Genomic DNA, 16,605 nt, shown 5'->3' with positions numbered 1-16,605 from the left:
AATGATATATGGCTCATCATCTGGTTCTTCTTGAGCAAGTACAGTCCAATCCGTGAAGTTGACTGATCTGCAGACACCGTTTTGAGCTAACTTGTCTCCAAAATGCAATTAGTGAGTCCTTAAGTTTATTACACTGAAACAAACACAAAACTTATTAAAAGCACAAGTTTAACTCAAAAACATAACCAAATCATAAATTAGAAGGGTACAAAATGATATGTAAATATGCACCGATCACATGTACAGTTGAAATAATAGATAACAATAATCAAAAGAATAATAGCCATAACATAGAGAAACAAAAGATTAGTTGATTAATAACAATTAATTGTGAGTTAGAATTGTCAAACAAAAATAAAATTCAAACAATAGCTATGATAGATATAGGTAGCACAAAACATGTAATAAAAGAAGAGTTAGTGTCAGAACAATTTAGACAAAAATTAACTAGACTACTATAATACAATTTGATAAAAGATATGTATATTTAACACATTGTATTAATAATATACTAATTAGGATAGAAAGACAACAATTTAATTTACCCTTAACCTTTATATCCCCAGTAGGAATCATATCCCTTTATCTTAGGATTAAATTTCTTAAAAAGTTTACAAGAAGGATTTTTATATACACCTCTAGATATTACATTTTTTAAGAAAGGCATAACCACAATTGATCAAAGTAATGTATTAGAGTCGTACAATAGTATTAACATAAAAGAACAAAATTTTAAATACTATAATATGGAAGAATTAGAAGAAATAAATGAAGAAAAGATAGATGAACAAAATAATCTAGAATATGATGATATAATATTTGACCATGAGTATCCAATTGTAGGAGAAATAGAGTCTTTAGAGATTATGCAAATAGATAGACTAAGAGCATCCGCAATGGGCTCCCTAAACTACCTCCTTAGACAAATTTTAGGGAGGAATTGTAAAAATGCAACTCCAACCATGCTCCCTATCCACCTCCTAAAATAGGGAGTCCTCTAGGAGCTCCTAAATCTAAGGAGAGAGAAAGTACTCATAGTGGCTCCCTATAATTTAATGCTGCCTTATTTAATAAGTATTTCAAACCTTTATTTAATGCTAACTATTTTTTATTTTATTTTTTAATAGAGATGGACCAATCAAAAAAGAGTTATAGCATTTATGACTCTCCAAATTAGGGAGTATGGTTGGAGTTGAAATTTTTTAGAGAGCTCCTAAAATAGCTTTCTTATATTTTTAGCTAAATTTTAGCTAAGAAATAGAGAGCATCATTGCGAATGCTCTAAAGACTTTAGAAGAACTGTTACAACTAGCTGAACAAACTAGAATTAAAGGAGAAGATCCCTAATTACATTGGAATAAGATATTAGCAAAATTAGACATTATCAATCCAGACTTAACAATTAAAACAACATATATGCACTATAACTTGTTAGACAAGCAAGAATTTGAATAATAAATAAAAGAATTATTAAATTTAAAAGTAATTAGACCTTCAAAATTCAAGCATAGATCAGTAGCCTTTGTAGTTAGAAAAAACTTAGAGTTTAAAAGAGGTAAAGCTAGAATAGTTTATAATCATAGGAGATTAAATGATGCTACTTATGAAGATAGTTAGAAATTACCAAATAAAGATGAACTTATAAATATAATTCAAGAAAGTAAATATTTTAGTAAATTTGATTGTAAATCAGGATTTTGGCAAATTAGATTAGCAGAAGAATCAATTCAATGGACATCATTCACTTGTCCAAAAGGACATTTTGAATGGCTTGTCATGCCATTTGGATTAAAGAATGCAAAATCGATCTTTCAAAGATAGATGGATCAAATTTTTAAGAAGTATGATAATTTTTGTAGTGTGTATGTAGATGATATACTTGTTCATAGTAAAAATAAAAATGAACATAGAAAACACTTATAAATTATTTTGAAAGAATTTATTGATAATGGTATAGTCATAAGTAGGAATAAAGTAAAGCTTGAAAAACAAGACATAAAATTTTTAGGTATGTATATTAAGTCAGGAACTATACAATTACAAGAACACATAGCTAAAAAAGCGTTATAATTTCCAGATAAATTAGAAGATAAAAAACAATTATAAGCATTTTTAGGATTATTAAATTATGCTAGAAGTTTTATCCCTGATTTAGGAAGAAAGCTTACAGCATTGCATAGTAAAACCAGTAAAACATGTCAAAAATATTTTAATAGTGAAGATATTAAATTAGTTCAAAATATCAAACAAGACATAACTCAACTTAAACCTTTAGCATTACCATTAGATAATAATTATAAAATAGTTGAGATATACGCATCATAATAAGATGGGCATGAATTTTATATCGAAAGAAACATAAGGAAGAACCAAAATCTGAAGAAAACATTTGTAGATATGCATCAGGTAAATTTTGTGATACACATGCTAGACTTCCAGCCACTGACTTAGAAATTTTAGGAGTCATTAACTCCCTTGAAGCATTTTCATTGTTTTTACATAAAGAGGTATTTACTATTAGAATAGATTGTCATAATATTGTTTCTCATTACTACTAATAAATAACCAGCTCGAATATGGGTCAATTTTGTTGATTCTATTACAAGAAATGGATTTAGACCAATATTTGAGCATATTAAAGGTATGGGTAATACAGGGTGGTAATCCATTAAGCATGTGTAGTCAAGCAAGACTAGTAGTAAATACTTATTATTATAATGGAATTCCAGTACATGAAGTTAGAAATCCTGCTAAAATATCGTACTCAAGCATCATTAGCAAATAAACAAAAAGTTCTTTTAGACAACTTTTGGAACATTAGAGCTAATAATGAAAGCATGAGAAAAGGGCATGAAAAACTTATTAAAGCCCTTGAACAAGAGTTTTTAGTATATAATTATGATCATAGAAGCGCAAAACAACAATTTTTTTAATTTATTTATAGGAAAAACATGAAAAGCAAAAGAAAGAGTATGATACAATAGTAAGAAATTTTAGAATTATTAATTTAAGATGTCAAAATTTAAGCATGATTTTACAAGAAAAAGAGGCTAATGAGCCCAACTTACTTGAGCATAATAGAGAATTTTTCCTTAACCAAAAAAACTAAAAATCCATATTTTCTTCATGCTCTAGCTAAAGAAAGATATAGATTTTTACCATAAGATATTAAGAGTCATATGATTAGATTAGAATATGAGCCAAATACATCTCTTCAGTTATACATTCAAGCTTTTCTTTTTAATTTAAAAAATAATCCACATCCTGGTATAAAAATTATTACTAAAAGTTGTTCTCATTATACTATTTATTTGGCTAGTATTAACATGGTTGAATATAGAGAACTACATTTAGAGCATAACCAAAACACTATCACAATTACTCCAACATTTTTAGCAGAGTATGGTTATTTAAGTCAACTTTATATTGAAAATAGCATCATTTAGATTCATTTTCCTCAAAATTAAAAGAAGTTATAAGTTTTTATATCCCTCTCTAGAAGAACGTAAAATTAGATTTCACCAGCATACTCCCAGAGTGGTTTACGGATAATATTTACCCATATGGAGCACAACATAGTATTATTATTTCTCATAATGAACTGCTTAGTCCGACATAATCAGTAAAGACAGAAATCTCTACCAAGCAAGACATTCAAAAATACAGAGGAGCAACAACAATGATGATCGTTTGAACCTCCTTCGCCAATCCAACTTTATCAAGATTTATTCAGAAACTATAGATTAGATTACACATATGAATTCAGGATAAGCAAAACAAGAGCAAAAGTTTTTGATGAAATCTATAACCAGATAGCAGAAGAAATTGAAGCAGAAGACAACGACAACTCATACTGGAATAGCTAAGAAAAGCTACACAATATAGACAACATGATGGAAGCATAACTCCATGTGAAGGCCTCATCATTTCATGTGAAGAGAGCATTCTAGAAACATAGAAGCAAATGCAGCATTAGTCCAGAGTTTATCAAAGCAAGAAAATCCAATTTTTTGGCTCCATACGGCTAGCAAGAAGCAAGACTTTTTGGCACCATATGAAAAGAAGAAATAGACTCCTTAGGCCATCTCCAATGCAAGGACCCAAACCCAAAATATTGCCCCAAATCTCTCCTAACCCAAGAAAATGAAGGACCCAAAATTTGGAAAAACCCAAATTTGGACCCAAATATGGGTCCAAGTATTGCCTGGACCTAATACTATTCACTGAACCCCACGCTGAGGTGGCAGAGCCCATGTGCTTCTGAAAAATGGTGGGACCCACGCTGGTCACATGTTCTGATGGGCTTGTCTGTGGCATGGGCCACATGTCAGCACTAGGTGAGAGAGTTGTGTGGGCTTTGGCTATCTCCTTTTTCTTTTTTTCTTTTTTTTAAATCAAATAGTATCAATTGGGCCCACATAGTCACTTTTTGGACTTAAAATTTGAGTCCGAAGGGTTGGGAGAAAAAAAGATTTAAGTCCGGGCAAAACCCAAATAGTCACTTTTTGAAGGGGGGAAATTTGGATTTAGCCCATCATGGGTTGGAGATGGTCTTAGGCAATATAAAAATGAATAATGACATTATTGTCCAAACACTATAATTTTGTCATTCTACATAAATACTTCACCCATTTTGGGCTAAATAAAAAATTCCCCATTAAACTATAGGAGTGACAAATCCATACCCACGTCTCAGTGGGGCCCACTTGACATTGTAGTTCAACCATCCGAACTGTGTTTTCAAGTTTTCATTCATAAATTATCCTTTAAAAAAAATTAGACAAATTAATTCTTAACAATTTAGACATCTAATTGTGATGACATAAAGAGATAATTTTTTCTTCAAGAAATACTAAACATCATATGGTGTGTATATCTCAAGACTATAAGATAAGGGGTTATCATAAGATAGTCAGGTCAAAGTTATCCCTTTTGGTTACATGCAGTGGCGGTCCTACGCCAAGGTAGAGTAGGCTGCCGCCTACTCCAATTTTTCCCAAATAAATAATTACCCATATACAATCATGTGGGGCCCACTTTAGAAGTATACTGCCGCCTACTCTATTATTAAGATATATGATTTATACCCCACTTCGAAAGTACAATCATGTGGCTCCTAGACTAAACAAGTGGGAAAGAAAAAATAAAGAGAAGAAAAACATACCCCCCCCCAAGGCTTATACCTATTATTATTAGGGAGATTCACTATTATACCCAATATAGGAGCCCAAATTATACAAAAAACCCTATATGAAATGGACTTTAGAAACACACCCAAAGCCTATTTACAACATAACAAAAAGACTTTTAACTTCTTTTCAATTACAAAACTGTCATTGATTTCTTAAGGGTACTGATTTTCCCACTCCCTTTTTATCCACTTACACTCCATTTTTCTAAACAAAAAGGAGTGTAGGTGGATAAAAGGGGAGTGGGAAAATCATTTTCCTTTCTTAAAACAAACCCAACCCCAAAACCTCATAAAAAAACCCAAAACACTCAATAGGGCATCAAAGTAATTTAATAATCAAAATTAAATTCAATAGGGCCAACTTTAATTTTTTGGGTTTGTTTATAGAAATTAAATAGTGTAGGGTTTATTTATAGTTTTAGTGCTAAGAATGGGTATTTAACTAAATATCTCTTATTATTATGTATGACCTTTTGACATAAATTGTTAAAAATTTATCCTTTTTTTTCTCTTTTCTTGGCACAGACATGTATCACACTTTTTTACTGCTTGTGAGTTTTTCTCTCAAACTCCATATCAAATTTAATTAGTTTAATTTATTTAATTACAGTTTGTTAATCTTTATCTTGTTTTCTCTCTACCTATGTTTTTTTTAGTTTGTGAAATTTTGATTTCTTCTTTCTATTGATTTTATTGGGCTTTTAGAGATATTTGCTAAATCGCTATTCAACTCTAAGTATGTACTTGTCTATTTCTTATAAATTTTCTTGCTTAGTATGTAATTGTATTTCCATTTGTTGCAATTGTGAACTTGTGTTGGTGAATTTTAATTTTATTTTATGATTTCAAAATATGAAAACTCGTCAAGGATGTGTAATGAATAGATAATATGATTTTTTTGGGTTTTTGTATGTCTTATGAGAATTTGAATTTTTATTGTTTATATGTTGTGAGAAGCCCCCACACATATGAAAACTTTGTTTCGCCAATGTGTATAGAGATGCATATTTGAGGGTAAGGCTTAATATGTCACTCATGTCTAGTTAGGTGTATTAATGAACTTCACCTACTTGACTTTTGAATCCTGAATCCGTCACTGGTTACATGTTCGTTAATTGTCACCCTTGACACAAACAGAGGACATGTTAAAGAGATTCAATTTCAAAATATTCTTGAAGAGGTATCTATAAACGATTTATTGATCTTCATCCTCTTTGTTTTTTTTAACACAGATTTTGTAAAAAATCGAAATTTATTTAAAAACTCCATCTTTAGTGTGAATACTTTATATTATTAATAAATTGATAATCTCAGAAAAATAAACAAATCGATTAATCAAGTCTTAATTAACCATCACTGCATATTCTTTTTGAATTTTTTTTAAATTAGATAACATTACTTGTGGTCGTTTGCAAATAAAAGCAAATAAATAATACAGAGACGATTTTAAAGTCAACATAGTCGTTGTAGTATAGTGGTAAGTATTCCCGCCTGTCACGCGGGTGACCCGGGTTCGATCCCCGGCAACGGCGTTTTCATTTTTGCCTATACTAAATTCAATTTTCCTCTCTCCAGTCTCCACCATCAACCACTGATTCAGCGACTCAATTCATTTCAACTTGTTTCCCCTTGTGATGAATCTGAAACCAACTGCACCCATTAATCTCTCACCATAAAGTTCAAATAAATATTGATAACCATTTTTACTTCGTATCAATTTTAATGTCATGAGATTGTTCCTTGCACACATTATGTACAAAAATGTACGTTGATTTTATATTTGATTTTTTTTTTCATTTTACAAAATTAAAGGCTCAAATTCTGTTAAATTTATACAGTTTGCGGAAGAATTGTTACCTCTTTTGTTTTTTTGTTTTTTTGTTTTTTCCCACAAGCGATATTAAAAGAGGGAATTCGAACACGCCTCAAGTACATTTGAATAGGAAAATCAATCATGTATCCGACATTAAGCCTCTCATACCTACTAATTGGTGTACTTGGGATGCATTTCCTCTAGCTTAGCTCCCAAAAAGGACGTCATCTTACTTTTCTTCGTAGTCAATCTTCTCATTTACAATTAACCTCTTATGGAATCTTTTTTGAGCAAATACATTTCTATGAAAAAATAAAATATCATGTAGAAGAAGTCTTTGCTAATGATTTTCCGGTCGCCATCTTATAGTTCTTCAAGGATCCTTTTATTGGCAACTGAAGACAACCTGAATGCATTTTGTGACTTGGGAAGAAAAGATACAAAACCAACGTAAAAACCTTTGGATAGAGGGACCCAGCTCAGCTTGGGGAGATGATCGTCCAAAGCATAAAGTTCTAATGACGCTTGAGGCAATGAGTTCTGGAATCACCTGTAACTATCGTAATTATGCTAACAAAACCAAGAAAGATATATTGTATACACACACCTGCAAAGGAACAGCAATTCATATGTGGGAATCTAGTTAGAGAAAAATGCTGATCAGGCAGAGCAATGTATTGGGTTAGTTAGTACAACATGATACAAACTCTGCACATCATGATGTTTTGTAACAAAATTCAAACTGAAAGAAACATCCCGGGTCCAACTCTATATGGATGAAAATGGTGATCAGTATTTCTCATGAACATAATCTACTCAAATCAATCTAGAAGAAAACTGGTTTTGCTGGGAATCGCTTGGAAGAAACACGGGAAGCTGGCCACCCCTCTGGGATCTACCCTGTTGATACGTAGTAGAACCTCTATCCATGCCAGAAGCCAATGAACTGATGATATTCCTTGTCCCTCTGGTTGGCTGCTCATTCATAACAGGCCCACCAAAAAATATGGATTGCCCCGTGTACGTGAGCTCTGCTCCAGAAATCTGAGAAGAGGAACCTGCAGATCTGGAAGACGAGACAAATCGTCCAGCTTCTTGATCCCAAAAGACTGAAGATCCCACTTTTTCTGCAACACTCAAGTTACCTCTTTTCATAGGAATTTGCCCTAAGTTTTCATTGCCCTCACTTTGTTTTGCCGACCGTGGAGATTGATCCGTTGATGACTGATAAATGGGGTTGAACTGATCTATGTTTGAAGCTTTCTGCTCTAGTGGCGAAGGGGTGAGACTAGAGACATGAGGACTGCTCAAGTTACTAAGAGTGCCACGGCCTGTTTCAACATCTTCTCTGCTAGCACGACTTGGTGGGTATGAACTCTTAGGAGACAATTTTGACGTCCCTGCTCTAGCATTTCTGTTGGTGAACCCCTGATCTGTGCTAATTGGACTGCTTCTTCCACTCACATTGCTACTCGATAAATAGTCAGCCTCATATGGTTGATGTCGAGAACTAATTGGACGAAGCACAGATGACGATGCTCTAGCTTTGGCACCTGCTTTGGTTGCCTCATTAGAATCCAACTTTGAAAGCTTCCATGCACTTATTCGGACTGGACGCTGGGGTAACTTTTTTGCCTTATCAGGCTGCTGTATTGTATCTGGATCCACTGTGGATGGTAGGCGTCCTGGCTCCAAATGTGGAATAATTTCATCCTGCATATACAAGACCAATAAGATATCAATTCTACCCTTATTCTGAGAAAAGTTATGAAAAACTTGCAATACTGAGGATCCACACGCATCACATGTGATTTAGTTGCTGCACTTCAAACCAATGGCTTACAAAATCACTAGTCACCACCAATTACAACCATAACTCTGGCAGAAATCTATTCCTTTTTTTTATACATAATCCTTAAAATTGGTTAAATTTTCAGTAAAACAATGATATCTTATGAAACCAATTTCACATCCCATCCTCTTTTGAATTACACACAATTCACAAATGATGTTTGTCGGAAAGGTTTCATGTACCTACAACAGGATGTATATAAAATTTTCTACAATTAACAAGGCCATACCAATTTCAAATTTTCTTAAGGAAAATACACTTCTATTAGATTACAACCGCTATTCCATAATTATATTTGAAGTAAAGGTAGTAGTACCTGGTGGTCCATAAATATTCTTGGAGGGGTGCACCAAGCAGCTTTATAGTGCAAATTCATTCCATGAGAGCTTCTTCCACTCATGGCAGTAACAGCTGAACTGGTTGGTGAAGATGGAAGACTCTGCTGATCACCTCCATCTACAGATGGTCCAGGATGTTCACTTTGTGTTCTCATGGCAACAACATATTCATACGTTGTGATGCCCTGCATCAAAACAATAATTTTAGTACATCCCCTACTAATATGGAGAGAGAGAGAGAGAGAGAGAGAGAGAGAGAGAGAGAGAACAGGTACAAACAAACATACCTTTCGAATCAGAATTATGTGGAAAAAGAATAGCTCTCCCAAAGGAAAAATGGCAAGAAAGGAGATAGCTGTGCACAGGGCCTGCAGACATTATAAATTTGTATGTTCTTTCAGTATCTGACAGAATCCAGACCAACGAATTAAAGGCCATGAAATTATAGGGCAGAGAACTTACAACTACAGTGGCAAAGGGGGGCTGGGAGAAGCCAACTCCCAGCCTCTCAGTTATCTCACTTTTCATACCATTTTTATCAACAAAGCATCTAACAAAGACGGCAATACCAACACCACATTCAACAATAAGCTGTGACACACATGCAAAAACATCATGAGAAATAAATTTATTTTGGATAGAAAGACATCAAAACATTATGTAAGGGAACCAGACCGTCGAAAAGCTCACCCAAACAAGGCTGGCAGCCATAAGGGACACAAATGTGATATAATTTTTCCTCCCCACACAATTATTCAACCACTGCAACAAAAATACTGATAATATTACTGATGCCAATATAATAATAAAGATGTTCTTCATACATTATAGGGACAAGTTACTATGATGCAAACTGAGCACTAGGATAAGTACCATAGCATGGTTAGATATGCTAATAATTCAGGCAGGATATAAGACAGGGATCAACATTTAGTATGAGATTTAGAAATTACCCGACAATGATGATCAAATCCATCAACACATTTATCACAACTTCTACAATGTTTACTGAACTTGCGGACCTACAAAATAACATGACAGCATGAGATGACCTGGAAGATAAAGTTTCCCTTCTTTTGTTTAGCATGCCGATACCAAACATTACGACCCTCACAACACCAAGAATGAGACAAGAATGAGACACGGCTTCAACTAGCTGAAGATGCTGAAAACTGAAATTAACATAACTAGCAATCTCATACCTCAGCATTGCACAAAGTGCAGAAGAGAGCATCCTCTCCAGATTGTTCCTGTTGCTGCAAAAGATCTTCATCTTTGCGGCAATCTTCTCTTACAAAACAGCAACAAAAGAAACCTCCTAATTTTGAACACCAACTTGAACCATGCCTATCCAACTTTCCTTCGTTATTGAAAGACACAGTCCCTAATAAAAATACAACATAAGCTTAAATTATAAGCTCCAGAGAACAAAGTCCGAAGGAAGTGCTGATATCTTCAGCTTAAGCTGGCAAATACTATCAGATGGGTAAAAGGATCATTATCTTTTTACTTAGGTACATGAGCAAATGACCTTCTATCGGATTCTCTCAATTAATAATCAATAATTCAGATAGGCTGACATACACATTTTCTTGTAGACCCCCTCAGGACTATCTATCAATATTCTTTTCCCCAAGAAATATCCTGACAAGTACACCATTACTAAAGTGGGCCTTAATTTCAATGTGAGATCACATGTCTGTTCTAGACTCGAATATGTACTTTAATGCAATCTCTGCAAAAATAAATAAACTATATTGCAGCCAAAACACTAACCAGGAGTATCTGTATCATTGTTTGCTTTGTAGGACAATGTCTTGTCAGCTTCAACTAGTATGCCAGGATCAGCAGGATCAATTGCTGTACACCGAACATAAAGTATGAATACAGCAAGTGCCTGAAAATCAAGATTCAAGCAATTAGACAATGACAAGAAAGCCTGAGCCAATGATTGGATTTTAAGTTTTTGGTTTTGGTGGTGGGGGGTAACTGAGCTTACCAAGATAGAATAAACGCCAATAGCCACATACTCATAGATGTCCTTTCCGAGAAAGGGAGCGAAGAAGGCATAATATGCAACAGTTAGCAGGAAAAAAACCGTTATAGCCACAACCTGAGCACAAAAAAAAAGGGGGGAAGAATGAGTATCAGAAGGGCATGAAACATCACACAAGCTCTCAATGTTTCTCCAAAACATGGATCCACCAATCCCTGGTAATGACTTAGGTAATTCAAACTTGTCTAATTCAAATCTGCTTGATTATCTAACAACAGCACCAACATAAATTATTACCTACTTATGACTTATGAGTGATGCTTCAATAGTTCCCATTTATGTTTGATCACCACTTATGCCATTTTTTAACTTTATTTTCAAGTTCACACTGCAACAACTTTACTTTCAATTCTCGCAAATGACATGATCACCAGTATGAAACCTAGTTATATGGTGTGTTAAATTGGATTAATGATTTCACTCAAGAACAAGGTTAGAATTAGAATGGGAACCCAATTAGCAAAGAAGACCTGCACTAAATTGAGCCAAATACAACAGAACAAAACGTAAAACATAGTCTTAATTGTTTCTTTTCTTTGGCTCAGTTATCATCGGACAGGTAGGGTCCAATAATCACCCTTAATGCATTCGAAATAAAATTTTAAAGTAACTGGTAATCCAACAAGTGCAATATCTTGCAAAATAAAAGGTTACATCATTTCCGGAAACAAAAGCTCTGAAGTCCTTCTAAGAATTACTTTACTTTTTACAAAAACAATTGTTTGAGAAGAGAGACCCATAAACACAAAATCCTCCGAAAACATTGTAAAACAAAGGAATCGCACACTCAAACACATAATAAATAACAATGATTCACCAGTCAGCCCTTGGAAAAATAATAATTTACCAAAAACAAAAATTTAGAGTAAAGGCAGATGAGAACTAAAATACACAAACAAACAAAAGACCACATTTTGACAATTATAAAAAACAATGTACCTGAAAAGTGTGAGCAGGGAGTTCCCATCCATGACGCCGAGCCATGACCAAGAACTGAGTCCAAATGCCTAAACCGTCAACACCATCAGAAAACCAAAACCGCCATTAACACAAGCCAACACCAGAATGCAAATCGTAACCAGATTCTCAGAAAAACTGGTTCAGTACTGTCCCATTGTTTCTTGCTTCCTCCTATCCTAGTACGGACCACAGCAAATCCAAGCCTTAAATATGTTTTCTTTTGAGATTTCAATGTCGACCCAGATGGTAAAAAGGGATTTCGAGACAACCCAAGAAGTTTGATTTTGGATTCTAGGGCTGGTGGAGGGTTGAAATCAGAAGAAATATCATGAGAAGAAGAGCAGAAGGAGAGGAGAGAGGCTTGGACTGTGTCTCTGTTTGATTATATTGAACACTTGTTTGCTGTGGTTTTTAAAGTAAACGGCCTCTGTTAGTTGCCACTTACTTACACTGTATCTGCCGGCGAGGCAACTAATTTTTATTTTATGAAAACTTTTTGCTCTTTTTGAAAGTCCTAAACAGAATTTTATGTTGACTAGAAAACAAAAAGAAAACAGAATTTTATGAAAGCCAGCTCCAGAATTTTTGAGACTCCATCACCCTCAATTCATCAATCCTTCTATCCAATCCAGTCAGCCGCTACCGTAATTTTGGTGATTTGGTTGGATAATTAATATAGTCAACTCCATTTTTTCACTTGATGGTCAAAATCAGTTAATCATGGTCTGGCCACATAATTTTTGGTCAAATTGGGTAAATCATTATTCGATGATTTATAATTTTATGACGCTTTCTTTTAAGAGCCGAAAATCACTAATTACTATTTAATAGTGAGTTTTTAATTTATCGTTTAAATTTTATGAACGACAATTATTGAATAAAAGAATACGAGTTAAAATAAAATTCAAACAATAATGTAAGGTCATGAAATTTGTATACCGAATTATGTAGTGCTACACATTTTTACATCTTACTTGTTATATATAAATGAGTTCCATGACTCCAATTTGAAAATATGTAAGATAATGTCTCATCATTTGGTCATCAAAATTCGGTAAATAAATTTAGTAAATGAAGCAGGCCTCAAATTGAAAACACCCTCATTTGAGAAGCCTGTAAAGGTAAGAAGATTTTTTACTATCATAATTTTATAAGAGAGTACTACTGTAGTCACTAAATTTGTTTACTAAGGTGACAATGTCTCATTTATATTTATTCAACTTTGGCATTAGGTCAACGGGGTATAGCCTAATAAAAAAGGACCTTAACTTGCAGACCAGTAGTCCAATTTCGAACTCCCATGACACGCTGGAACTTTGACCCAAAAAAAACTTTGGAATTAGTTTGAACTTCATTTTGTACCTAAAAAAACAAGATAATGAAATATATTTTGACTCATCATTTGGTAGAACATTTGGTAACTTTAAGATTATTTGTTACAAGATCTCCATCTTAATAACTCTCTTAAATTGATAAATACTTCTTACTTTGCTTAAATTATCATGTCCATGAAGCTAGAAATGAGGTGGTTTTGGTAAATACAAAAAATTGTTATACAATCAGCACTTTGATGCTTGAGTTATTATTATTATTATTATTTTGAGTACAAGTGATTGGGGGAGGGAGATTTACATAAATATTCATTGGATGCAAGGGGTATTGAATCTCTGCCCATATTAATAAAGGTGAACGAGCTTAACCAACTAAGTTATACTCCACCGATAAATGCTTAGTTTAAGTGAGCTAGGTCAGGCATTAAATTGTTTGTAACTACTGTTTTGTTCAACCACATGTTTGGATTTTTGTGTAAAAGGTTCAGCTGTTTTATTGCAAATGCTTTAACGATAAGCTTTCTATAATCCTTTTATAATCATGGACCCTCAATTTCTTTTAATATGAGTGCATTGTCTCACTTTTTTTTTTTCCGTCTTTGCCATAATTTGCTTGAATTCACATAAACAACCCTTAACAATAGCACTAAATCATTTGTATATTATCACTGATATAATATAATAAATATATGGAGACATTCTTAGACACTTAAAAAAAAAAATTAATTTTCAGGGTTTTTAACTTTAGTAGTCATTGAATTATACATGAATTTCAATTTACCCAAACTTTTTTTTGAGTCAATTAGGTTCTCCAACTCTCTCAATCATTCCAATTTAGTCCTTCCATAACATTCCGTCAATTTAAGGGTTAAAATTGTTCATCTGAATTAAAAACTTAAAGTAAAATATTATAAAAATTAGAAAATGAAAAAGAAAAAGCCAACCTCACCCCACCCTCTTTCATTTGTCTCTTAACCACCTACCTTTTCTTCATATGTCTCTTCTCCCACCACCCACCCCTCCTCCTTCTCTCTCATTCTTAGTCCCTCTTTGACAATCACCTTTCCTCCATTTGTGATTTTGCATACCCTACTTTCTTTAAAATTCTTTAAAAAGTTCCAAAAAATAACACTAGATCTTCTAACTACAGACAATACAATAAATCAATAACCAAAGTGATTTGACATTTCAATGAAATAATTTATGGAAAATAAATTAGTTAGTTGCAAACAAGGTATTAAATATCGGTTCTTTAGGAAATATTGGGAGTTTCAAAATATGGAAATTTCGACGAAAATTTGGATAAAATATTGATATCGATAAAAATTGAATAAAAATCATGGAAATTGTTAGAAAATTATGAAAATCTCAATTATCTACTCATTTAACAAAAGAAATTGAAAAAACTTCATTGCATGGTAAGCTTGTGTGACTAAGATTGCATATAATGCATACTAACAGATACTATTACTTGCAAAATATGCTCACTAATTACAAACTTTGCATGCGCATCAATTTAATTTATAATTAGATTTAGTATTGTTTGTGAATGAGAAAGAGAAAATTCAAGATTTCTATGAGGAAAAAAAAACAGAGATGAAGTATTTATAAACAAAATAATAATGTTAATTTAGATTTTAGGATATTTGTAGGAAAGATGGGGGATTGTTGGGAGAAAAAAAAGGAACGGAAAGCACGTATAATGATAATAAGAGTTGAAGCCATTCACAAGTCAAGCTTCAACTCATTTGGAAGAAAAAAGTGGTGGCAATTCAATGGTGGAAGTGGTTGGGTCGATAAATTTTCCCAAAAAGTCAATAAAATCACAGTAAATTAAGGAAACTTGCCAAAATATCCTAGCTTGAGAAAAACTATAAGATCACCAAAATATCAACAATATTATCAATATTTAAGAATATGGTTGCAAAAAACCTAGCCGCACCCTGGTCTCCTTTCTCCTTGTCGACAACCAACCACAAGGAAGCTAAAGGAGGGAGGTGGCCACTACCCCTCCTCCCTTCCGCCCATCTTCCCCTTCCTCTCCTCATCTCCCCTTCTTTTTCTCCTATCTTTCCCTTCCTCTTATCCCCTATTCTCCTCTCCTTCCCCTCCCTAGATATTCTAGATATGTTTAGATCTAGATCTGTTTGTCTCTTTGTTTTGTTTGGTTGTTTTTGCAGTGTTCTAGGTGACTAGTTTTGTCTTTGTTTCAGCGGCGGCGACAGTAGTGACACTAGATTGTGTCTCTCCTTGGGAGAGTTGTGATACCTGGTGGCAGTGGAAGCATCGACGCTGGTGGTAGTTGTTGGGATGTGGTGCTCTTCTCTACTCTGTGCTAACTGAAGAACTATACTTGGTCATAGGAGGGTTTCTTTGTCAGGTTCTAAGTTGAAGTGGAGTACTTCTCAGGGGTCTTTTTACTGTTATTTCTATGTTTCTCTCCGTATTCTCTCTTGGTTTATACTATAATATGCCTTGCAGTTTGTGTAGGTGTCAAAAGACTACGATTTTGCTCATAGAAGGCTTCTTTTGACAGTTGGGATGTTTTGTGGTCCTTTCCTGTGGGTTTTCTATTTGAGGTTTCTGCAGTCCTCTCATGTAGGTCTACTGTGTTGGTCTCTAGTTGCGGTTCTCGTCGGAGGTCTTTGTGTTAGTTTTCGTTTTTGATTTGTTCTTTTATTGTAATGGTCCAAAGTGACCTAAATTGGACTCTCTTGTTAGTCCATGACATGTGTGGTAATCTTTCCTCCCCTGGAGTTTGTCCTATGATGTTGTCCTAGGAAGGTTTTAATGAGGCCACTGTATCATGTCGCTCTTTGAACGTCTTTAGTTCTTTGAATGAATTCTCTTTCTCAAAACAAAAAAAACAAAAAAAAAAAAAAAAACAGACTATGGTTGCAAAACAACTCACCATGTGTTTTTTAGTCGAAATTAAAAACCAACCCATTGTTTTGACCTTTTTCTCCACCATAAAACCAAAGTCTTTTCCTCTCTCCTCTCTCATAAAATCCAGAAGACATAGAATTTCATACATTAAACAACAACATAACTTTATCTACATCCA

The 16,605-nt window shown here is 33.7% G+C and overlaps 1 protein-coding gene and 1 non-coding gene across 2 annotated transcripts; one reads left to right on the top strand and one right to left on the bottom strand.

Moving 5' to 3' along the window:
• The first annotated feature begins 6,651 nt into the window (after positions 1 to 6,651).
• Positions 6,652 to 6,723, top strand: TRNAD-GUC (transfer RNA aspartic acid (anticodon GUC)). Its single transcript has one exon. It is a non-coding gene; the product is annotated as a tRNA-Asp (tRNA).
• Positions 6,724 to 7,626: 903 nt separating this feature from the next.
• LOC110766343 (DHHC-type zinc finger family protein) lies at positions 7,627 to 12,766 on the bottom strand. Its single transcript, XM_021969660.2, has 10 exons — positions 12,190 to 12,766; positions 11,194 to 11,307; positions 10,971 to 11,091; positions 10,397 to 10,578; positions 10,148 to 10,216; positions 9,885 to 9,956; positions 9,657 to 9,785; positions 9,482 to 9,562; positions 9,173 to 9,379; positions 7,627 to 8,717 (listed from the first exon to the last, which is right to left on the bottom strand). Exons 1-10 carry the CDS (start codon positions 12,232 to 12,234, stop codon positions 7,821 to 7,823), a joined length of 1,917 nt encoding a protein of 638 aa, XP_021825352.2. The 5' UTR covers positions 12,235 to 12,766; the 3' UTR covers positions 7,627 to 7,820.
• Positions 12,767 to 16,605: the final 3,839 nt, after the last annotated feature.

This window comes from Prunus avium, chromosome 5, assembly GCF_965620075.1.
Source record: "Prunus avium chromosome 5, drPruAviu1.hap1.1, whole genome shotgun sequence".
In the NCBI taxonomy this organism is placed as follows: Eukaryota; Viridiplantae; Streptophyta; class Magnoliopsida; order Rosales; family Rosaceae; genus Prunus; species Prunus avium.
The sequence above is the reverse complement of the archived record's forward strand: the minus strand, read 5'-3'. Positions and strand labels throughout refer to the sequence as shown.

Bases quoted from the DNA above. Each gene is read 5' to 3' on its own strand.
- LOC110766343 (XM_021969660.2), bottom strand. From the start codon at position 12,234: ATGGCTCGGCGTCATGGATGGGAACTCCCTGCTCACACTTTTCAG. The intron at 10,579-10,970 runs GTTAGTGTTTTG...TATTTTTATTAG, and splicing joins CAATGATACAGATACTCCTG to GGACTGTGTCTTTCAATAAC. The intron at 10,217-10,396 runs GTATGAGATTGC...GTTATTTTGTAG, and splicing joins GCACTTTGTGCAATGCTGAG to GTCCGCAAGTTCAGTAAACA.